Source organism: Penicillium solitum, assembly GCF_028829755.1.
Source record: "Penicillium solitum strain IBT 25940 chromosome Unknown utg000001l_segment0_segment0, whole genome shotgun sequence".
NCBI classification, from domain to species: Eukaryota; Fungi; Ascomycota; class Eurotiomycetes; order Eurotiales; family Aspergillaceae; genus Penicillium; species Penicillium solitum.
This window is the reverse complement of record NW_027072121.1, coordinates 8,772,933-8,794,886: the sequence shown is the minus strand read 5'-3', so window position 1 is coordinate 8,794,886 and position 21,954 is coordinate 8,772,933. Positions and strand designations below refer to the sequence as shown.

At 49.1% G+C, this 21,954-nt stretch overlaps 10 protein-coding genes across 10 annotated transcripts; 5 read left to right on the top strand and 5 right to left on the bottom strand.

Annotated features, from left to right (window-relative positions):
• Window positions 1-108: 108 nt before the first annotated feature.
• On the top strand, window positions 109-1,394 carry N7455_003400 (uncharacterized protein; the record flags this gene model as incomplete). The annotated part of the gene is made up of 4 exons (XM_040961445.2): window positions 109-144; window positions 195-523; window positions 652-1,242; window positions 1,307-1,394. The coding sequence occupies 4 exons, from the start codon at window positions 109-111 to the stop codon at window positions 1,392-1,394; spliced, it is 1,044 nt and encodes a 347-aa protein (XP_040808113.2).
• A 540-nt stretch (window positions 1,395-1,934) lies between these two features.
• Window positions 1,935-3,679, bottom strand: N7455_003399 (uncharacterized protein; the record flags this gene model as incomplete). Its single annotated transcript, XM_040961435.2, has 2 exons — window positions 1,935-3,344; window positions 3,413-3,679. 2 exons carry the CDS (start codon window positions 3,677-3,679, stop codon window positions 1,935-1,937), a joined length of 1,677 nt encoding a protein of 558 aa, XP_040808152.2.
• A 453-nt stretch (window positions 3,680-4,132) lies between these two features.
• Window positions 4,133-5,698, top strand: N7455_003398 (phosphatidylserine decarboxylase 1; the record flags this gene model as incomplete). The annotated part of the gene is made up of 1 exon (XM_040961414.2): window positions 4,133-5,698. One exon carries the CDS (start codon window positions 4,133-4,135, stop codon window positions 5,696-5,698), a length of 1,566 nt encoding a protein of 521 aa, XP_040808111.2.
• Window positions 5,699-6,302: 604 nt separating this feature from the next.
• On the top strand, window positions 6,303-8,251 carry N7455_003397 (Auxin Efflux Carrier superfamily; the record flags this gene model as incomplete). Its single annotated transcript, XM_040961410.1, has 4 exons — window positions 6,303-6,561; window positions 6,621-6,787; window positions 6,853-8,078; window positions 8,182-8,251. 4 exons carry the CDS (start codon window positions 6,303-6,305, stop codon window positions 8,249-8,251), a joined length of 1,722 nt encoding a protein of 573 aa, XP_040808124.1.
• Window positions 8,252-8,689: 438 nt separating this feature from the next.
• Window positions 8,690-9,130, top strand: N7455_003396 (uncharacterized protein; the record flags this gene model as incomplete). Its single annotated transcript, XM_040961413.1, has 1 exon — window positions 8,690-9,130. The coding sequence occupies one exon, from the start codon at window positions 8,690-8,692 to the stop codon at window positions 9,128-9,130; it is 441 nt and encodes a 146-aa protein (XP_040808114.1).
• A 953-nt stretch (window positions 9,131-10,083) lies between these two features.
• On the bottom strand, window positions 10,084-11,922 carry N7455_003395 (uncharacterized protein; the record flags this gene model as incomplete). Its single annotated transcript, XM_040961416.1, has 1 exon — window positions 10,084-11,922. The coding sequence occupies one exon, from the start codon at window positions 11,920-11,922 to the stop codon at window positions 10,084-10,086; it is 1,839 nt and encodes a 612-aa protein (XP_040808110.1).
• A 663-nt stretch (window positions 11,923-12,585) lies between these two features.
• Window positions 12,586-14,809, bottom strand: N7455_003394 (uncharacterized protein; the record flags this gene model as incomplete). The annotated part of the gene is made up of 7 exons (XM_040961442.2): window positions 12,586-12,969; window positions 13,028-13,424; window positions 13,476-13,679; window positions 13,733-13,890; window positions 13,949-14,280; window positions 14,337-14,453; window positions 14,515-14,809. 7 exons carry the CDS (start codon window positions 14,807-14,809, stop codon window positions 12,586-12,588), a joined length of 1,887 nt encoding a protein of 628 aa, XP_040808134.1.
• An 830-nt stretch (window positions 14,810-15,639) lies between these two features.
• N7455_003393 (nonhemolytic phospholipases C family protein) lies at window positions 15,640-17,797 on the top strand (the record flags this gene model as incomplete). The annotated part of the gene is made up of 5 exons (XM_040961444.1): window positions 15,640-15,768; window positions 15,821-15,903; window positions 15,962-16,226; window positions 16,278-16,401; window positions 16,494-17,797. 5 exons carry the CDS (start codon window positions 15,640-15,642, stop codon window positions 17,795-17,797), a joined length of 1,905 nt encoding a protein of 634 aa, XP_040808150.1.
• Window positions 17,798-18,078: 281 nt separating this feature from the next.
• N7455_003392 (uncharacterized protein) lies at window positions 18,079-18,740 on the bottom strand (the record flags this gene model as incomplete). Its single annotated transcript, XM_040961421.1, has 3 exons — window positions 18,079-18,129; window positions 18,260-18,606; window positions 18,671-18,740. 3 exons carry the CDS (start codon window positions 18,738-18,740, stop codon window positions 18,079-18,081), a joined length of 468 nt encoding a protein of 155 aa, XP_040808149.1.
• A 936-nt stretch (window positions 18,741-19,676) lies between these two features.
• On the bottom strand, window positions 19,677-21,425 carry N7455_003391 (cytochrome P450; the record flags this gene model as incomplete). The annotated part of the gene is made up of 4 exons (XM_065604474.1): window positions 19,677-19,742; window positions 19,791-20,921; window positions 20,975-21,192; window positions 21,245-21,425. The coding sequence occupies 4 exons, from the start codon at window positions 21,423-21,425 to the stop codon at window positions 19,677-19,679; spliced, it is 1,596 nt and encodes a 531-aa protein (XP_065462965.1).
• Window positions 21,426-21,954: the final 529 nt, after the last annotated feature.

Below are 21,954 nucleotides of genomic sequence, written 5' to 3'. Positions count from 1 at the left end.
CAATTTCACCGCCCCCGGCGTACATGTATTCTGCCTTTCCCCCGCAAGGCCAGTCAAGTCAGTAACTGTACATAGTTGAACGTTGAGCAACTCAAGTATTCATACGCCATGCCCTTGGACACGATATATCTGACCCGTCATGGGGTATGTGCTCTATCCCCTCAAATCTGGGCTCGTAGACCTAACCATGACAGCATCGCCTCAACTGGACCATTGACTTCCGGACGGGCACATACAGGTCCCAATTCCCCACGCCGACAGGAAACCCAGCAGACCCGGCGCTGACCTCACACGGCGTGCACCAGTCACACGAGCTGGCGGAACACATTGTCGGCCCGCAATTCCACCCGAAGCCATTCCGTGTGTACTCGAGTCCCTTCTACCGCTGCCTTCAAACAATCCAACCATCTGTTGAAGAACTGAAGAGAATATCAGCCGAGTCAGGAAACAGCCAGCAAGATGGCCAGTCTGGGTCAATTGATCGGCATGCGGAGTTTGATGTACGAATTGAAAATGGGCTAGGGTAAGTCATATCTCTATTTATACTTATACTTCCTTCTATCCTACCCAACAAAGCGTTTCGCTCTCTTCCCAAACAAAAGAAGCACCTTACAAGCAACTTAGTAACCAGGAAAGCTAATTGGAATCCAGAGAATGGTTTGGCGCAACAGACTTCTTCGACCACCCAGCCCACCCAACCTTCGAAATAATGTCCACCCACTTCCCAGCCCTCCTCTCAGAAGCCAGCCAAACCTACAAACCCCTACTCATCCCCTCGAGACGCGGCGAGACAATCACGCAGCTCCACAACCGCGTAGCAACAGCCCTGGAAGGCATAATCGCCGACATCGACGAAGAAATCTCCGCCCTGGAAGCAGAGCTTCCACCAGACCAAAGAACCAGCAAGTCCATCCTGATCTGCGCGCATGCTGCGCCGCTCATTGCCATGGGACGGGCTCTTACGGGTCAAATGCCGGATGATAGTTCCGAAGAGGACTTTAATGTTTTCACAGCTGGTTTGAGTACTTTTAAGAGGAGGGGGGATTCTTCTACCGCCAGTGCTGGACAGAGCAGCGACCAGAAAGAAAGTTCCAATGAGAAGCCACTTGCTGAGGGTACGACGTTCATTCGTGCATCTGGATCCCCGCCGCAGTGGAAGAATGGGCGTGGTGTTGGGGGTGGATGGGACTGTGTTGCGAATGGAGATTGTAGCTTTTTGAGTGGCGGTGCTGAGCGCGGATGGTGGGTGCATTCCTTTCATTTCCCTTTTGGTGTCGACAGAGAATATTGACATAGACTCCGGCAGGCACTTTGATGGCGAAGAATCCTTTAATACGGGTCCTATGGCTCCGCCTTCCGAGCCACCTGCGAATGTAGGTGTTACGAAGTTATGAGTTGATGATTGACGCAATCATACTGGGGCAATGGCTTGTGATGAATCGAACGAGGGTATCATTTCATCCTTCTGAGATCATCAGTTATCGGCGACTCCGAAACAATGACCACAAACCGGCAAGTTAGGCTATCACAGGTTGAGTTGTCATGGTCTATCGCTGCAATTGTCAACCTATGCCTCGCAGGATGGCTCTCGTTCTCAACTAGCTTTTGCTAGCGGTATAAGAGAAAGACAAGATGAACATAGAAGCAACATTTCTTGCTAGGCGCCTAGAACTATATATGATGTACATAATAGAAGCATCTAGTCCGAAGCGATATGGACAATTGACTTGAAGAAGGGCGTGATCGCCTCATGAACTTGATTTTATAGAGGACATTGTTGTGGGTCACTTTAGCTGACGTTGAGTTCAATTGTAGAAACTAGATGAAAGACGCTACCGCTAATCAAAAACATGGATATGAAAAGCAAATATACTTCCCGGTATAGATCAACTCTCTGCTGGACCCTGTCCAGACTGTACATGCGCGGCAGGAACCTACTCTTGTTCAGTACCTGCATTTACCGTGCCCTCCGTCACACCAGCTTGAGTCCGTTCCTGCTCCTGGCGCTCCCGCTCCCGTGCCAGCTCCTGCTCCTGACGTTCCCGCGCTTGACGCTCCTGCTCAGCCAAGAAAGCTTGATCTGCCGCAGTGCGAGCCTGGACATGCCGCTCACCGAGACCGGGAACTAGACTCGCAAAAAGAAAAACAAGGGCTCGCTCCGCGCGGCGTACCTGGTCCCAAATACTGAACTCTGCAACAGCGTCATTGGCTCCAGCTTGGGTGGCCCGATCTGCCGGGCCACCGGCATGGGTGAGGCCCTCGAGATGACGTTGGATGGGACTAATAATCGTAGTCGCAAACTGCCGCGGGATGTCGGTTTCAGAGAAAAACGTTACCAGCAAGGCAATGCTGACGAAGATGTAACGCCTCCAGGTGCCAGGGGCACTGGTGAGGTAGCAGAAGAGCCACAGACGGGTGAATAGCCAGATGCGGCGGATATGACGTGCCAGGCCGGCGTGCTCGATGTTGTTGCCGCGGCGCTGCTGGTTGAGCATTGCTTGGCGGACGGCGTTCTGAACTACCGCTGCGTTCTGGCCAGGTCCTTGTGGTACTTGTGGTGCTTGGGGTGCTGGAGGTGCTCGAGGCGCGCCAAATTCGTTGGTAGGGGCCGTGTTGGGCGAAACAGGCTGCTGCGTTATGGGCCGGGCTACCAAGTGGTGCTGTCTCTCGAGACCACTATGATTATCTCCCATTGGCGAGGCGAGCATGAAGAGCTGAGTGGAGTTTGATCCGAGCGTGGTCGAAATATTTGTTTGGGCAACAAAGGCGCTCTGAGCTATACCGCTTGTTTGCAAATGCTGTTGTTGCATAAATTCCATGAGACGGGCGCGTTGTTGAGCATCAAGAATACGAGCAACCAGTTCCGCAACACCGGGCAGAGGAAGTTGACTCGCAGGTCGTGCATCTTGAATTTCAAGAAGCTGGTTCCGTATACGAATGATATTCTCCATGGATGGCATGATGCGTCGGTCCAGCTGTCTCTCAATCTCCTCGATGTGACCTCGTAACGTGCGAATACGCTGAGAGAACTCTGCACCATGGGCTTCTGTTGCATTTGTAGTTTCTGAGTGTCGGTTAAATGAAGAGGCGTTGACGTATTGATTGACTGTCACGTGTGGAGAAGCTGGAGTGGAATCCATTGTCCTGGGAATGCTCGGGTATGAGGACATGCTAGCTGCAGTCGCCGAAGAATCAGGGTTGGAGCCACCAAACCAGGTGGAGGAGGAAGTGGAAGCTTGGGCAGAATCCCCGAGAGGCGAGTGTTGCGGCATCTGAGAGGCAGAAGGTGCTTCTGTATGTGTCGGCTCAGGTGGCAACACAAGGTGCATACTATCAATGCCTTCCTGCAAAAGAAGTCCCATTAAGTCAGGACAAAAGGCCATATGGTGCAGGTTAGGAACACGTCACTTACCTCCATAGATGAGACTACTACTCTGAGTGTTGCGTCATCTACAGTTAGGGGTTTCCCTCGGTAGATGAGCCTCTGGTGTGATGCTTGAGGATTATTCGGAAAGGATTGTTCGATCCGGCTCTTGAGCTGTGCAATTGTGGAGGAGAGTGGAACGTTCTCGAGTGTAAACCGGCTTGGAGGGGGTAGAGACTGGCAGAGGATGTGAAGTGTGATTGTGCTCGGTGTGTCCCCCTCTAGCATGGGCTGGGATGATGATCCTGTCGCCATTGTTTCAGAACTGTAGTTGTTTGCAAGCTAAAAAGCCCATATGGAGCTGATCTAGTTGCTGATATCTGGCATCAATCAATCGATAAGCGATCTCGATGTTGTAGTGTCTTCTGGGAGACTCTATAGCAGCTAGGATTAGAATGGGAAGAATGATGGAAGATGATATAAGATGCAAAGAGTTAAAATCGCAGAAACGCTCATTTAGAATGAAATGTATTTGAGATATATAAAGTAGACAGAAAGACAGGCCGTCCATTGTATCTCCACGTGCAATTCTGCCGGGCGGTCAATCGGTAACAACATGTTTCCCCATTTCGGAAAAAAACGCTCTGGGCTTAGGGGTCGATTTTAGCGCTCCAGGCTGATGGATTAAACATTATGGCCAAGCGCCTTTTCACTTCCTCACCTGTCCTTCACTGCCCTTCCGTTGCCCCTCGGATCGGGGCTGCGTCGATGGAGGTTCTTTCGTTCCGGGCCACCGCCCGCCATAAGGCCAGCCTCCGGCATTTTTCGTCTAAATCATGGAGACAATATAACAAGGACAATAACTCTGAAAACAACAGAGGAGGATTTGGGTCAAGGCTAGGGTTTGCTCTACGCAATACCAAGGTCGAATGGTATCCCATCCCAGTCGGACTCGGAATCGGGTTGCTAGGGTTGCTGTCTTTCTACAAGTCGCAACGTGCGGAACGGGAACGGCTGGCTCGCGATGCAGCTGGCGATGAATGGGAAGATGGAAAACGGCCACCTCCTCGGCCGAGGATCAGCCTGTCAGGTCCATGGCATGTTCAGATCATGTCCACTCTGCCCCTGAAGGCCATGTCGCGTCTCTGGGGCCAATTCAACGAAATCGAACTTCCTTACTACCTCCGCGTTCCTGGATTCAAACTCTATTCCTGGGCCTTTGGTGTCAACCTTGAGGAGGTTGCCGAGCCCGACCTGCACACCTACCCGAATCTGGCGGCATTCTTCTACCGTAAGCTGAAGCCTGGCGTTCGACCATTGGACCCCGACCCGCGTGCTCTTCTGGCTCCCTCCGACGGCCGTATCTTACAATTTGGAATGATCGAACGGGGCGAAGTTGAGCAAGTCAAGGGAATGACATACAGTCTGGATGCCCTCCTCGGATCAGCCACACCTGCGAACGCCGACCATACCAAGCGACTCACGGACCAGGGCCGGAAAGAAACTCAAAAGGACGTCGAGAACATGGCTGCGCATGAAGAGTTTGCGCGCATGAACGGGATTTCCTACACTCTTCCGAGCCTTCTTTCGGGAGACTCCGGTGCCCCCAAGCGTCGTGCTTCATTGGATGCTTCAACCGCATCCAAACCAACCTCAGAAATTCAGGTGCAAGAGGATCTGGCTCGTGGCGATGGAACACCGTGGTACTCACCCAAAACAGCCGCCAATCATGCCTTATTCTACGTTGTGATTTACCTAGCACCCGGTGACTACCACCGTTTCCACTCCCCCGCTCCCTGGGTGGTCGAGAGCCGCCGCCACTTTGCTGGCGAGTTATACTCGGTTTCACCATACTTGCAGAGGCATCTACCCGGTCTATTCACTCTCAACGAGCGAGTTGCACTCCTTGGCCGATGGCGGTGGGGTTTCTTCAGTTACACACCGGTCGGAGCTACCAATGTAGGCTCCATTAAAATCAACTTTGACTCCGAGCTGCGCACGAACAGCTTGTTGACTGATACCGCTGCCGACTTGGCCGCAGCCTTGGCTTCTAAGCGCGGTGAGCAGTATCCCGGCTTTGTTGAGGCGACTTACCACCACGCCAGCCGGGCACTTGACGGACATCCCCTCCAACGTGGAGAGGAGATGGGTGGGTTCCAGCTTGGCAGTTCGATCGTACTTGTGTTCGAGGCTCCTCTTGGAACTCGCAAGTCCATTGATGCCGGCTGGCCGGAAGATGTCCCCAGTGATGGGTGGACTTGGAGTATTGAAAAGGGCCAGCGCATCAAAGTAGGCGAAAAATTGGGCTTTGTGAATGAGGCGTCAAGTGCCTGATGTTGCACAGCCCCCGGTGCACAGCCGACAATGATCCCTTGTTGGGAATTTTTTTCACCTACATGATTTGTAGGTCTGTTCTTGTATTATACCAGTCCTTTACTTTAGGTCGGGGTCTTGAGAATTTACTTTAATCACATTATTTTTTTTTTCTGTCTCTTTTGACTATAGAATCTATACAATCTACACTATTGAAGTCTATATTGTGCATGTTTCCTAATTCGGATTAGCACATATCATATTCTTGGCATGATGCTATCGCCTCCCCAAATGCGTCATTGCCCTTCACTTGGTCTCTCTCTACTTCCAAGGTTACCTTCTATATTGTTCTAAGAGATGTACTAGATTAATGTAGTAAAATAAATATAATTCAGGAATAGTAGATATAGTAGACATATTATTTAAATTGCAAGCATTGCGCCATTCATAACTTACTGTAGTGAATGTAGTGAATGCAGTTCAAAAGATAAGGCAACAAATCTCCACCAAAGAGCTATCAACGTGGGCAACCTTGGAAGACTGCCAAGCTTTCATATCTAAAGGCGAATTCTCTCCTTAAACTTCTTCACTTCTTATTTTTCCCCATCTACCAATCTTTTGACTGATGGCCATCTTTAACTCGCCCCGATCATTTCAAAATGTCAATGCTATTACCCAGGCCCCAATGGGCAACAGCTTCTTCATAAGCGCCCATGAAAGCCATCCTCCATTCTTTCAATTAGTGTTGCTCGTCTTTTCAGCTGTGCTGGAAGTCGTCTGCGTCAGCCTCCCTGGTTACATTGTCGCCCGTCAGGGCATGTTTGGTGCCGATGCTCAGAAGCTGGTGGCAAACCTCAATGTGACTCTGTTCACCCCCTGCCTCAGTATGGATTCCTTTGCTCTCATGAGATATTTTTGTGGCGTAGCTGATGCCTGTTCCCAGTTTTTACCAAATTGGGCTCACAGTTAACCGCTGAAAAGCTGACAGACCTGGCTATCATCCCGGTTATTTTTATTGTCCAGACTCTCGTCTCATATTTGTGTTCCTTCGTTGTCGCAAAATGTTGCCGTTTCAAGAAGCGGCAGTCCAATTTCGTGGCTGCCATGGCGGTATGTCGTGGGCCCTGCCGTTTGAGAGAGTCGAGTATCACATCCTAACGACCCCTTCTCTGTAGGTCTTTGGCAATTCAAACTCTCTGCCGATCTCTCTCGTCATATCGCTCTCGCAGACCCTTAAAGGCCTCCACTGGGACCGGCTTCCAAATGACAACGATGACGAAGTCGCTGCACGCGGCATTCTATACCTGTTGATCTTCCAGCAGCTAGGTCAACTCGTGCGCTGGAGCTGGGGATACCACGTTCTTTTGGCGCCTAAGGATCGATACCTCGAGGAGGCGGAACGCGACGAGAATGGCCAATCAATCATCGAACAGGGCCAGGCGCGGTATAGCGACAACCCGGACCAAACCGACCCGGATGAACCGCTAGTCAGAACACGCAGCTCAGACGATCTGCACCACGCAACACACACCGATCGCCCGTTCCCATCCGGCGACCAAACACCCGTGTCAACGCGAGCTTATTCCTACTCGAAGCTGTCCTCCACCCACTCAGACGACCTGGACTCGGATGATACACCCTCCGTAATTGGACCACCACCCACCGGGCCTTTCCTCCCCCGTCAAAGCTCCCAAGGCGACATCCTCCAATTCCCGGATGTCGAAATCACCGCGCGCGAAGCCCAAGAAGCCGAGAAAACGCGTTTCCAGCGCTACAAAGCGTCTCTGCGCAAATCGCGAGACCGCCTGAGCCAGTGGCGCGAAAAGAAAATTAACGCGATCCACGCGCGCCTCCCGCCAAACGTCCAAAAGGGCCTCGCATCAACCACTCTCGGACTGCGTCGCTTCCTCCATGGCCTATGGGACTTCATGAACCCACCCCTGTGGGCAATGCTAGTGTCCATCATCGTCGCTTCTGTCCCGGTGCTCCAGCACCTCTTCTTCGACGATGGGACTTTCGTACGTAACTCAGTCACCCGCGCAATCGAGTCGAACGGACAGGTCGCCGTTCCGCTGATCCTGGTTGTGCTCGGCGCGAACCTCGCGCGCAATACAATCCCCGAAGAGGCCCTAGCGGATGTGGAACATCCCCGTGACGAGCGCAAGCTTATCATCGCTTCACTTGTTGCGCGCATGTTTCTTCCGACTCTTGTCATGGCTCCAATTTTGGCGCTCATGGCCAAGTTTGTGCCGATTAGTATTCTCGATGATCCGATTTTCATTATTGTCTGCTTCCTGCTCACGGGTGCGCCATCAGCCTTGCAGTTGGCGCAGATCTGTCAGATCAATAATGTCTATGTTGGCGCTATGTCGAAACTCTTGTTCCAGAGTTACGTTGTCTGGTAAGTCCTTATCCCTCCTATTTATAAAGAAAAGACACCCCTACCCCTTGGTCGTCGATCTCAAGCATTGATCATTGCTAACATGGCCTTTCTTTTCTTCCAGGATCCTCCCATCAACCCTTGTGCTTGTGATGTGCGCTCTGGAGGTTGTCGAGTGGGCCGCTGCTTCGTAGACTCTTTGCTTTGCTCCTGAACCTGAACGGTAAAGCTGGTCTTTCCCTCTCTAGTCTGGTTTTGCTTTTTTTTCTTTCGGATTTCTGTATCTACTCTCTTTGGACACTCTTGTAATTACCCATTCCTTTTTTCTTTTCAGGGGGGAATTGGCGTTACCTTTGGCATTATTCCTTGTACACAGACTGTACGTTCTCAACCTATGGACCTAACGTGGTTCCTATCTCTATGGGATTGTGTATCTTCATTTGCTATAGTGTTTTTCGGGACAACTCACTTGATGATGGTCTGTACGATAAAAATGACATACATCCATTATCCATAAAGCTGACTGCATCGGCACTCTAACTTATATAAAACTTGCATGAGAAAACACCCCGCATCAACATAGCACAAACCCCACACCTACAATAAAATCAAATCCAGCCAAACCAATCAAAATGACAAAGTCAACCTCAGACATCTTCATGAGCATAAAACCGGAGCACGTGCAAAACATCGCCTCGGGGTCCAAGAACCACGAATACCGCAGCTATCTCCTCCCGTCAAGTATCCAACACATCTGGTTCTACACCACCAGCCCTATCAAACGAATTGAATACGTTGCCCGTATCTCTCCGGGTAAAGTCCCAGGAGAAGTTCCTGATGATGGAGGTATCGGAAATGCGAAGTTCAATGCCGGATTGAGTGAATCCAAGTTTGGATATGAGATTCTCACGCTGTGGAGGTTGAAAACGCCTGTTAGCTTGGAGGAGGCCCTCGTTGAGGGGTTCTTGAAGGGTGCGCCGCAGAAGTATTGTTGGGTTTCTTTGGATTTCTTGAGGAGGTTCCTGCTGGATGGGCAGGATTTATTGTTTTCTAGGGCGGCGGATGAAGATTAGTAGAATAGACTGGATTCGGGGGGCTAAGGGGGAACTTCTTGATTATTTTGGGGAGTTCCTGCCTGAGAAACTTGTACGCCTGACTTCGCTAGAGAAGATATTTGTCCACTCGTTTTTGATTGCCTCTTCCGTGGTCTATAGCTCCAATGGAAGCCATTACTGCGTCTCTACACGTTGACATTCTCACAGGAGTAGAACCTGAGATATATATCCAAATAGTTCATTAAATAACATGTCATGTAAGTAGTTAAGTAGTCAGATAACGACACAGTTCCATGAATAAGTCAACTGACGCTGAAATCCCGTACAAGTCTCAACCCGTCACAGACTAAGCAACCGTGCAAGGGACAACTGAAGACCAACCCATGGTAGTATATGCATTCTCCCATTCAGTTCAAATATAAACCGAGGAAAAAGAAACAAATCCACGCAGGCTGTCCCCTTCGCAACAGTTCAAGCTTGTTTGGACCCAACATCATTGTCAGATAGACCGGTTGCCGATTGACCCCCCTAGAGTCCTCGAGCACACCGTACCCCGCGAAGTGTCGAACTGGGTCATTCGATGCACAACCGCAGACCATACTGCTGCGTCTGGTTCAGATGTGAAAGCCCAAAGACATTCACCTTGAAAAGTCCTATCCAGACTGCAGGCAACAGGAACATGGGCATGTCGTATAGCAGTGGTCCATGCCAGTGGCCATTTCATCCTATCTGGGTAAGTTAGGGATGCAGTGGTCCTGTTGTGCCTAGGACTCGGATTGGTTCGAGTACCCATCGACCACATTCCACATTCGCAAGGGTTTTGTTAGAAACCCTACCGTGGTAGATATACTTTATCTTCCACGGGGCATCTACAATAAATATCCCAGGTTTTCTCTCTGGTCATCTTGCACGCGGGCATACCTGCAAGTTCACGTTAGAAAAATTAACACTGAACATATGCTCCATCAAACCTACTCCAAGAAAAGTCGAAACATGTAAACGTCTATATCGTCATTCCTGATCGTCCTGGCCGCCCAGGATTGGCCCTCTTCACCGATGGTTCGAGCAATCTGTTGGCCAGCAGGATCTTCCTCGAAAAACCGTATCAACTCAGGAATCTCATTCCCGTCTTTGTTAATCGGCACGTAGTGGACCCATGGGACCAAGACGTCCTCGTGCCACTCCCGAAAGAAGGTCAACTTGAATGGAACACTCTTGCTGCGCATGAAAGCGTAAAACCTCCCGCTGTAGGCATGACCATCCATGTCTAACAGATACCGGTATTTCCAGGCCTCGCTTGCTGGGTCTGGTTCCGCGATATCGTCGAAAAACATTTGCTCGTCATGGCAGTCCTCGTCGCAATCAACAATCTCCATGAAATGGGTATTGAAGTATCCTTCGATCTGGGATCGATCTGCCACTTGCACCTCCCAGCCTTCACTGCGGCCCGCAATACACCTTGAATCATTCTTTGGCTGCATAAGATACTGGGGCGATTGTGGATGGGTCAGGTTTCCGATGATACGCTGACGTTGCAGGTTATGCCAGGTGCCGTTCCGACTATGTCCTCCGGTGGTTTTTCCGCGCCAGTATAACTGGGGTTTCTTGTTGTTCCATTCAACTGAGGTTTCGGCGTCGAATTGTGATATGCCTTCGTAATAATATGGCGAGGGAACTGCAATGTCCTGGAACGAAGACGGACGGGACATGGAAAACATCGGGACCAGCTCGTTTGTCACCTTGAAAGAGTTTGGGTGATCAAAAACTCCCAGCCGATGTCGCAGCGAAGGGCTGTTGCACATATCACTAGCGGCAGTCTGGTTGAACACAAATCCCAGAGGACCCACTGCGTAAGCACTTGAGTTATCTGGCGCGTTACTATCCAGTGCCCTAGCAGGTGTGTCTAGTGGACATGAAAGCCGCGAGTAGAGCCAGGTCTCTTGGCGCTCGATGTTGTTGAATCTGGTCGTGGAGACCGGCACTGGTGGGATAGGGTCATGCATATCGCCCGGAGAAAATACGTTCAACAACGACGAGTTACAACTCAGCCGAGCGTGAGCTGCATAGCCTTCAGTGATCATCATGTGCAGCTCCTCATGCGGAATTACCACTCGCGGCTCGTCGTGTACGTTGAATTCCATGTTCATGTCCGGTAACCATTGGGAGAACTTGTCAAGAATCTTCATTGTTGCATCTTTTTGGAATCCCCCTTGGCCATTACCCAAATGGATAGCTCTGCCGTCGCGGATGGCAATGCCCATGACATGATTATTATACCCCAGGTCCTCTCTCACACGTGAACGGATCGTACTAGGTGAAACTCCCCAGAAAGGCAGCAAAGTATGATATATGGTATCGAATTCATCAATCAAGACTGTGTTTCGCGATATTGCAAACGCATACCATTCATCGAAATGGGGAGGCGGTGGCATCTTATACCGTCGTTGGTATTCCGCCACTGCTTCATCCAACGAGTTCGACTGGCGCCCCAGCGTTTTGTTAAAAGCCTGCTCAGCATCATAAACAAGTCGAGTGACTGGATGTTGGCAAGCACGCTCGTCGATGGGCGTCAAATAAAGCAGAGGATGCAAGAAGAAATACCAAAGGACCAACATAGCCCCTATCACCACCCCAGGAATAGTAAAAGTTCTCTTCGTATTTTGGGAGTAATAGTACTGAGACTTTTGTCGAGCCCCTTGGAGCTGATATTGCTGTCCCTTCCATGTCCCTGAGTGAATGGCTTCAGCCATAGTCACGAGGCCGAGCTGTAGTGACTGCACCCAAGATCGAACGCAACGAATTGCTTGCATCTTGAGGGAGTACTATAGCTAATAGCAAAGACGCGTAATATCTCCCCAATTACAGGTGGAAAAAAAAAAGAAAGGAGAAATTATAGCCACAAAACGCGAAAACGCGAACGTGGGCCATTGGGGGCCATTGGGGCGGGTGGGCCCGGGGATCGACACGGCCATCTGAGGACGTCCGAGGATGTACTCCGTACTTTGGATGTACTTTGTATGGAGTCAAAAGTACAATGAATCCGCCAGGAAGTTGGGTCTCGGGATTTTCATAGAATCTGTCGACGGTCCCTTACCAGGGTTAGGGCCCTGGGGGCTTCAAATGTGGTCCGAGGTCATCTCGAGGCTATCAAGCGAGAAGCCACCATTTGAGGCTCTTGGGAGTGTCAATATCGTCCCAAACTTGATTTGACTTGACACACGACCTCTTTCCTCGTCAATTGGAATGATCGAAGTTCTCCATAGCTGGTCAGCTCTTTTCCAATAGGCTGTGAGCCACCCCTTCCTGTTACCCCTGACGATCGTCGCTCATCTCCGGGGATGTCCACTTCGGGCCTAGAACTGGGTTGGCAAAAGTTCACAAAAATATCTAAAATGAATGAGAAGCTAGGGTCTGGAGTGTGATTGCTAACAGGTTAGCTAATCCCAATGCCAGCTGTAGTTAATTAATACATTTCAAAAAGCAGGACATGATTCTCCGCCATTAGCGTGCGCAGCCAATCCCGTTGGATCGCCCTGCACATCAATCAACATAGCCATACCTGTCGCCGAATGCCATAGCATATGGCAATGAAAAAGCCAAATGCCGGGGTTGTTCGCCCGGAAACGGAGAACAGCATAGCCGCGACTTGGGATCTGGACTGTGTCACGCAAAGCAGCCCGGGATGTGTCGTACAGACGGGAATCATAGCCATTAGGTTTATGAGCGTCAACTGTATCATTTTTCAACTCATCTGAGTCAGATTCTAAGTGTGGTGGGATTTTGTCAATGAATGGATTGTAGGAGCCCCAGCCAAATTCGGCTTGGTGTACTGCGAGTATGTAGAAGTGATGTCCGTGCTGCAGTGGATATTAATTAGTGGATTATTTCCATTGTGTGGGGAAGGGGTCTTCGTACCAGGTGGAAAGGGTGAGATCCTTCATCAAGATTATTGATTATCAGGTCTATCCATACAGGCTCTAGCCCCGTGGTTATTGCGAATTGGTTTGCATCCCATTTAGCTCGTGGGATAGAGGTCAATGGGACGGGTGGATCTAGCTGGGATTTCCAGGTAGTTTGATTAAAGTAACCGAATGGCTTGTTGGAATATCGGGCCAATTTTTGGATCTTGGTGTACACCACGTGCGTTTGTTGCGCGGTGGGTGGAATGGAACGGAGGATAGAGGGCGCAGAAGGTGCTTCCCCGATGTTGAGATGGTGGGCCTTCAGTGGGGGTCCCTCGACGGCATCAGAACGGTAGTTGATCGGGAAGGTCTGATCTGGCGTCAGTGCCGGGTTGGCGTACTTGAAGCCACTGGTGAGACATTAGCAACCACCCGATAACTGCTGCAGTGTCTGTTCATACTCTTGATCCAACTGAACCATCATGTGTGACTGCTTTTCAGAGGTCTGTAATAATGGTCGAAGAACGAAGTCCATGCGCTGCCCGGGGAAGAGTATGCCGATGGAATTTACATTTGTCTCTTTGGAGCGTGCCACATCTATACTATCCATCTGAAGCAGGTCCAGGAGGTGGTTGTCGAAAACGAGACTCAGCCCAGCTAGAGCTCTATCAACTGGTCAGCTAATAACCAATTTGGTTTTGGTAGTCATGTGGCATACCCGGTGTTGACCACGCGAATTCGGTATGTCGCGTGAGGATCGAGGTCGATAAATGAATTATTCACCTGCTGATCAATACAGTCTACCGGCCTAGCAGGTACCGCCATCATGCAGTCAAAATACCCTGCCCCATTAATGAGCAAGGAATCAGGAACAGGCTAACACTGGTGTCAGATAACACTCTCCAATCGTTTGGGGCCACACTTCGGAACTCACCTCGTTTCCAAAATTTCCTGGATCCATATACCATTCAAGAACATCACGCGCAGGGCGATGGTACCAGTCACCGATGAGAAGCAAAAGTTCTCTATCATAAGTATAATGGTGGGCATTATCGCGCCTCCGGGATATTATGCCCCGAGCAATCGACTTGGAAGTTGGTGCATGGACGACCAGCCCACCATAAAGGCCATCCGCCCGTGAGACCCCCGAATGGGCATGGTACCAGAAAGTACCACTCTGATCGGAAGGAATTGTCAAATTATAAACAAAATGTCCTCCAGAAGGCACGGGACATTGTGAAATTCCCACTGCACCATCCATAGCATCTATGTGGGTTAGCCTCAATGCTTTAAATTGAGATCTGACAAAGGCAGATGCTTACTAGCCATATGAAGGCCGTGCCAATGGATAGCAATTGATTCATCCGGTAAGGCATTGGTAACAGTAATGATCAAGGTGTCACCAGAGCGGGCCTCCACCGTCGGTCCAGGGAACAGGCCTAGTTCGATATCCTCCGGTCAGATCGACGACGGTGATACCAGTCAGTTCCTTCAACTAACCGTTGATGAGATAGACCCGCTTCAATACCCCATCTGGTCTGCGAAACCCCGAGGTCACACGCCAATCCAAATATTGAGTCGCCGCTGGCCGGTGCACATGATCCTGCGGGTGAAGCTCTATCCGCGGTCGAGCAGTGATGGCCTCATGTTCTTGAATGTTTTGATGATGCCGCCCAGGTAAAATCAACGGCACGAGAAAGATGGATGATTGGAGAAAATACACCAATCCGATCAGTAAACATGCAGCCAATGAGCAGCCAACGATCGGCCATGGCCGCTGTGACAGCCCCGGCATTGGTCGAGGGGCCAATTGTTCTGGACTGGGGACAGTTTTCCGACCGTACTGCCTCTGCGTGGTTAGGAAGCAACTAAGAGGAGTATATCCCATTTAACTTTGAGCATATCCTATATATAAAGAAGGCAAGTACTAAGCGAGTGCTAGAGGAGAGAACATTCCGCGCTAGGACCTCATGCCACCCTTACTGTCAAAAGGATCAACGCGATGCGACCTTACAGAAAGACATGCAACACACGTGCCCCTCTTGATCAATCAGAGCGAAGGTAAAATAATTAGTTGAATGTAATGTCCAAGGGCATTTATCCCATATACACTGAGTAAATAAAACAGGTACATACTAACCTGGAAAGTACCTGTGGTGGCAGGGACTAAGCCAAAAGTAAACAAGATAGTTCCTGCCGAAAGTATGTTCCTGTTTAGCGTTGATCGAACCATGGAATAGAATTTCACGTGGAGACAGCCGCATATCAGATTGGATCAACAGTGCACCTGCACCTTCTCTTCCACTATAACTCGATTTATACGCGCATTATTCTATTGTGCATGATCGGCGCCGTGCCTCACCAAGAATGCCAGCCCATCCCTGTGTTTCAATCCCTATATTCCGATTCGTTATTTCCTTGAACGGTCTGGAGCCGTCACGAGGGAATCACGCCTGCAGATGTAACCAAGTCTCAAAGCTTGTTGGGGGGATCCATAAGTACATACAATCCTACTCTTCGCTCGAATTTCTCCGCTCTCCGCATGCCTCTTTGGGGGGTACATAAGTAGTGGGCTCTTCTCTCAATTGAATTCTTTCCCCTCATCCCTTCTGCAATTACCGAGTCATGGCTTTCAAATTGCTGAAGTGTACCGCCATCACGGTACTTCTAGAGGCTGTTCTCGCTTCTGGTGGATCTTTAAGCGACATCGAGCATGTCGTCATCTTCATGCAGGAGAATCGCTCGTGGGACACGGTACATTTTCTCTGCGTTATGAACCGTCCACTCCGTGCTCACTAAATCGCAGTACTTTGGCACTATGCCCGGAGTCCGGGGATTCAATGACCCCAATGTCCAGGTCAACTCCGACGGAAACTCGGTTTGGCATCAGTAAGTGCTAGGTACTGGAGCTCTAAGGGAAGAAATTGGTTCTGATATTCCGTGTCAGACTAGTCGAGCCGGCTCAGTCAAACAAGACCAAGACCTTGTTACCCTGGTATCTTGGATATCAAGGTGGCGATTGGCATGATGCGATTCAGTGCATGGTTGCGGGTAGCAACGGCTATGAGGAGAACCAACAGTCTCTAAACAACGGGTTGAACAACCACTGGGTGACTAAAAACACACCTTGGAGCTGGGGCTACTTGAAGCGGCAGGATATTCCAGTTCAATTTGCTATTGCTGAAGGTTGGACTTCGGGAGACATGTATCAGGTGCGTGGCCAGAGTCGATTCCAACGAAATTGGAGACTGATTTGCAAACAGGAAAGTCAAATCACTGCCACGAATCCTAATCGGGTTACTTTGGTCAGCGGCTCGATCAATGTTCCTGGCAGTCCCCAGGACAAGGACCAGGGAGGTGTATATATTGACAACAATGAGGTACCAGGTATGTATCATCAATCATGTTTTCTACTTGTCTTCTTATTCCTCCAGACAATCATGTCTTAGCTGTTCCACGATCTGACCGGAATTATACAGGCTGCGATGATCATGGCATCAACTGCTACCCACTCAAATGGAAGACCATATATGACTTTTATGAAGAGGCAGGAGTCTCTTGGCAACTCTTCCAAGACACAAACAACTTCGATGATAACCCTCTAGCTTGGTTTGAGCAATTTCAAACTGCCCCGAAAAATAGCCCTCTAGCCAAAAAGGGGATGTCCTTTGTTGGCCTCGATTCCTTCTATCAGGCTGCCGCCAACGGCACATTGCCCGAGGTTAGCTTCATCGTTGGCCCATCCGAGTTGTCTGAACATCCACCATATATGCCAAAGGATGGAGCCTGGCTCCAGAAGAAGGTCGTCGATGCCGTCACTGGTAGCCCGAAGTATAACTCGACGCTTCTGATGATCAGCTTTGATGAGACTGGCGGCTTTGGTGACCATGTCACCCCCTTCCATTCCCCCAAAGACACCCCGGGAGACTGGATGCAGGATCCCCTGGGTATGTTCTCGGATATCTTTGTGGGGCCTGGTTTCCGAGTACCATTCTACATGATCTCCCCGTGGACCCGAGGAAACCGCGTGTTCACGGAGCGGGCAGATCATAACTCTCAGATTCTCTTCCTTGAGGAATGGTTAACGGCGCGAGGACACAAAAATATCACAACCGATCAGATGGTTTCATGGCGACGCAAGCACATGTCTAGTCTAGTCAACGCGCTTGATTTGGACCATCCAGACTACTCTCTCCCCAATCTTCCAGATGCCGGGACTGTTGATACCAACGACAAGGGCGAGTATACTGGTACATCTAACTGCCAGTCTCGTCACACGCAGACACGTCCTGATGTCCCATATGGAGAACAGAGCAACCAAACGGATGTCAATACTTTGTGGTTTGAAGAGGGTTTCAAGGAAGTGGTCGGTTACCTCACCGAGGGCCGATACTTAGTTTTTGAGAAGAATGGAGTAGCCGTCACAAATCCGGCCAGAGACAACCACCTTGTGTCCAGCCCTGCAAGCCCTCAGCACAACGATAAGTCCCAGCGTTGGGTAATCCACTACAACAATGACGAGGAGAGCCATATATTTACCATCTCCAGTGCACTGGATGGTCGATGGGTCGGTCCCGGTGGTGCTTTACTTCCCAAAGGCCAGAGCGCAGATGCAGCTCAAGTGCATTTCACCTTCTTAGGTAGTGGCCTTGGCTATACCATGCAGTTTGTGGAGGAAGGACAGTACATTGATATTGACAAGCGCGGACACTTGAATGCTCAAGGTAGCCATGCCAAACCTGCCAGTGGCTACAAGGTCTTCAGTGTCTCCTTCCGTGATTAGATGGTTAGACTTCGCATTTTATGACGTTACGGAATCCTGCATGGTCATCCCGAGCCTGGTGCCCAAGCACCAAATTATTTACAGTATCTTAGCAACAAGGCTTGGATTATTCTCATCGGTCAGGAGCCTGAACTCAAACTCAATATACATATGCTCCAATTTATTTGTGCTGTTGTAATCAGTAGAGAAATGGCAGTCATATTAGTGATACGACTATCATTACACGCAGAAATTAGACCATACACCTTCTTCAGCCAAGTTGTAAATCGAGCCCAAGCCATCTATGCACGAATAACCGTGAATGGCCCAGCAGCGTTAAACAAGGAGGGCATCTGCATAATAGTGGTTAGCCCCTGAAACCAAGTAAAAGCCAAGATAAACACAGCCCGAAAGCAGATAGTTCCACCCCGAAAAAAAGGCAAAAGCGAAAAATAAACCACCAAAAAAAGAAAAGAAACATACCTGTGGCGCAGTTGAGAGAGAAGTCCCAACTCTCAAATACCAAAGCGAGCCATCCTTGACTTGGGGCAAGTCCTTCGGGATAGTGATATCAACAAGACCCGCCTTCTCCTTGATACCGTCCGTAATCTTGATAGACTGGTCGAAGGAGATGGTATCCAGGTTGCGCACGGGGTTATTGTACAACCACACGTTGTAGTCGTCGCCGGGGTATTGGCTCAATGGGTCGGGGCAGCGTCCCGTGGGCTTGCGGTCGAACTGGACACGCACGGTTTGGCCAGCGGAGACGGTTGAGTTGTCAGGGATGCCTTGGTAGACGTTTACGCAGGCGTAGTCGCGTTTACCCCAAGCTAAATTATTACAAAGAAGGAATTGTTAGTTCGAAACATTGTAGATGAGTATAGAATTGCATACGCAGGTTCTTGTCGAACAAGGCGGTGCTGGTTCCGACCAGGGAAGCGACGACTGCTGTGGTGAACTTCATTGTGAGATTGTGGTGGTTCAATGGTAGATGAGAGGGAGGATTGTAGATGAAATATATTCAACGTTAATAAGTTGGTGAGAACCAGGCTTTTATAGTTGAGTAAAATAGGGGAATATGTACTAGTATGTATATTTTGTCTGCAATATAGTGTATAGTGCCACCGACGACATCAAAGCCCTCTAATTATAGCTTCGGATGTAAAAAAGCCCGCCTGTGGAATTTAAATGATCATGTTTCACTCAGTCTCTCCACATGGATTCGAATCAAAATCCCGCCTGCTTGGCATGAGGAGTGATCGGCGCAGCCGGTTCGATCCGGGGACGCGAGCTACGGAATGTGTGCAATCTCGTATATTGTACGGAGTACTCCGTATAAGTGGCATACATTCTATGCTCAGCCTAGCCTCCCTTCATAGAATATTGCTTTTGGATTTATTTGCCCAAGGGATGTTCCTTTCGTTCTTCTGCAATTATCCCTTGCTTTGTGGCCAGGAGACAACATCTATCTATAGATTTTTATATTAGTTAGTCTGCAGAGCTTGTTATTAAGTTTGTCTAATATATAGTTAACTGTGTACCTATAGATATGTTGTTGTCTTGAGAAAACCGCTTTAAAAATAATGACCATGCAGATAAATAGTCGCCTCACAGGCTTGACTAGTTATTGATTTACCTTTTCAACCCAATGCATCTGTTTCTCGGTTTATCCTTTCGTCTCTTCGCGGTTCGAATAATTGAACCCAGTTTACCTGACATCTGAGCAGAAGCCCTTGGCTGCATTGAATGTCTCAGAATATATCCAGCCAGCCATCCCTTTTACATAAGAATTTTGGGTGCTGTCAAAGAGCGCGTTCTTATAAACTGATATATTGTATACGAGGGTTCATAATTTGAGAGGTTTGCATTATAACCAGTATAAACGTTAGCCTATTAGATTCTATGTTCTTGCTATTTTCACTCGCATCCTCATTCCATCCACTGGCTTGGAGGTGATTTCCAGTGTCTAAACCTTGTTAGTAAATGCATATCGGTAAAGCTGTAGAACTCTTACATTATACAGCTCTGACTGGACCTCGTATTGTCCATTTTCTTTTTCAATTGGCGCACCTGAATCATCCCGCTTGATCGAACCAAGTCCTACCTTCTCCCAATCATATCGCCGTGTGGCACATGCGAGAATCACAAGTGCTTCGATATTTGCTAGCTCTTGTCCAATGCAGTTGCGTGGTCCACGCTCGAAAGGCCGCCAAGCACTCGCCGGTATGATGGAGCCGGTTTCCAGCCAGCGTTGGGGAATAAACTGATCGCTTTTGTCGCCATACACGGCTTGGTCGCGCTGTATGATACTCTGGCAGTTGTAGAGCATCAACCCATCCAGGCACATATCTTGACCGTCTGGTAGTCGAACGCTCAGACCGGTGTTTGGGTTGGAAAATCGCGCTGTCGCAGCTGGTGGATACAGACGAAGAATTTCTTTGATAACAGCAGAGGTGTAGATCATTCTTTGGAGAACAATCTCTCCGTGTTCTAAGATTTGAGCTCGAATGTGGGTTGGGTGCGAGTCAGTACCAAAGATCTCATCCAGTTCCAAACAAACACGGCGCAAGACGTGCGGAGTCCGAGCTAGTTCGTAGAATGTCCATTGTAGCAAGATACTTGTTGTATCATGGCCAGCAAATAGGAAAGTCTTGAGTTGGTCGCAAGTCCGGTCTAGAACTTCGGGTGTTAACTCATGCGTTTCGACTAGACTTAAAGCAAGGACACTGCGAGACGGATTGTGTGAAGTTGACTGCCCCTCAAACTTTTCCTTAATATGCTCTTTGATGTGCGCACCAAGTTGACGAGAAATTAACTTTCTTTGCAGAGGGAGTAATAGTTTCCATCCGCCGTGTCCGGAACGATAGGTTGAGCCTAGTTTGCGGAAGAGTCGAACGATTGCACTTTGGTTTTCTTCTCCGAGTTGAGCATGCAGATCAATATCCATGGTAACTGCGCCGATAATGTCAAATGTCAAATTTGTACACAGCTCATCCAGTGGGAAGTCTTCGTTAGTGCTGGCATAATGATCGAGCTTCATCAAGAAAAGTTGTGTCTTTTCTAGAATACATGGCATCAGATTGATGAGATGCTTATGGGCAAATCCTGGATTGAACTGCTTGCGAAGGCTTTTCCACTCTTCATTCTAGACTCCGGTTAGTATAATCTATATGTGCTTCGGTCGGGCCTTCAACCTACCTCTGCAAGAACAATGGACAGTGGACCCATCATGTCACTGTACGAGCGAGATATGTGTGATTTGGGTGCACTGTACTGAAAGAGCTTCGAGCTTTTGGATATTTGCTCTGCGGCATCATGATCGCAGATCACGCACATAGGATGGCTCACTGGTCGCAAATCGACAAGAAATAGCGCAGGCTTGCCGAGGCCATGGTACATGGCTTTAAGGATTTCATCTAACAACCACAGTCAGTTTTATATTCCAAGCCCAAATGTGCCTGACCCGACCGATGTGTATATTGGGTCGATTTGTCTTCACGAGTTTCCCGAGCGTGGACAAATGGCCCCATAGTAGCGATGGTGGAAGCTGGGGAAACCCGGCATATTGTTTCGTTCGATAATATGTAACCCTTTTCCAAAGATAGAAAAGAAGAATTGGAATGATCGTAGCAACCAGGGTCCAGGCCATCGTGGGTATGACCAAACAGTCGTGACAAAAGCTCTGCGGGTCAGCACCTATAAACACTAGGATCGGGTTTTAGTTTGAGCGAGAGGGGACACCTCGCTTAAATTGTGATCGATATACATTTGGGATGACGAGTTGAATGAAGACCACTCCCCAGGTGTGGTTGGCAATTATCAAGTTACTACGCTGTGTAACAAGAGTAGATGGTGCCCAGATATCAGGGCTCTGGGGCTGTGAAGCATCCCCTGGATTACCTGGAGGTCAAATCTTGGATAAGGACAACGAGTTTTTTTTCCTATCTACAGAGAGAATTCCCACGTACATACATAGATAGATGTATAGCTATAATATACTACTTAATACCGATATCTTTTCATATGACTGTTTTGATGCCTGGATGCAGCCAAATTAAGACTCGGAACAATACCGTAGACCATACTTGATACGGTAATTTACCAAGCTTCCCCTCTCTGATGTCCGATCCAACATCCAACCTCCTCAACTTCTTCTTTATGTCAATATGTCAATAGTC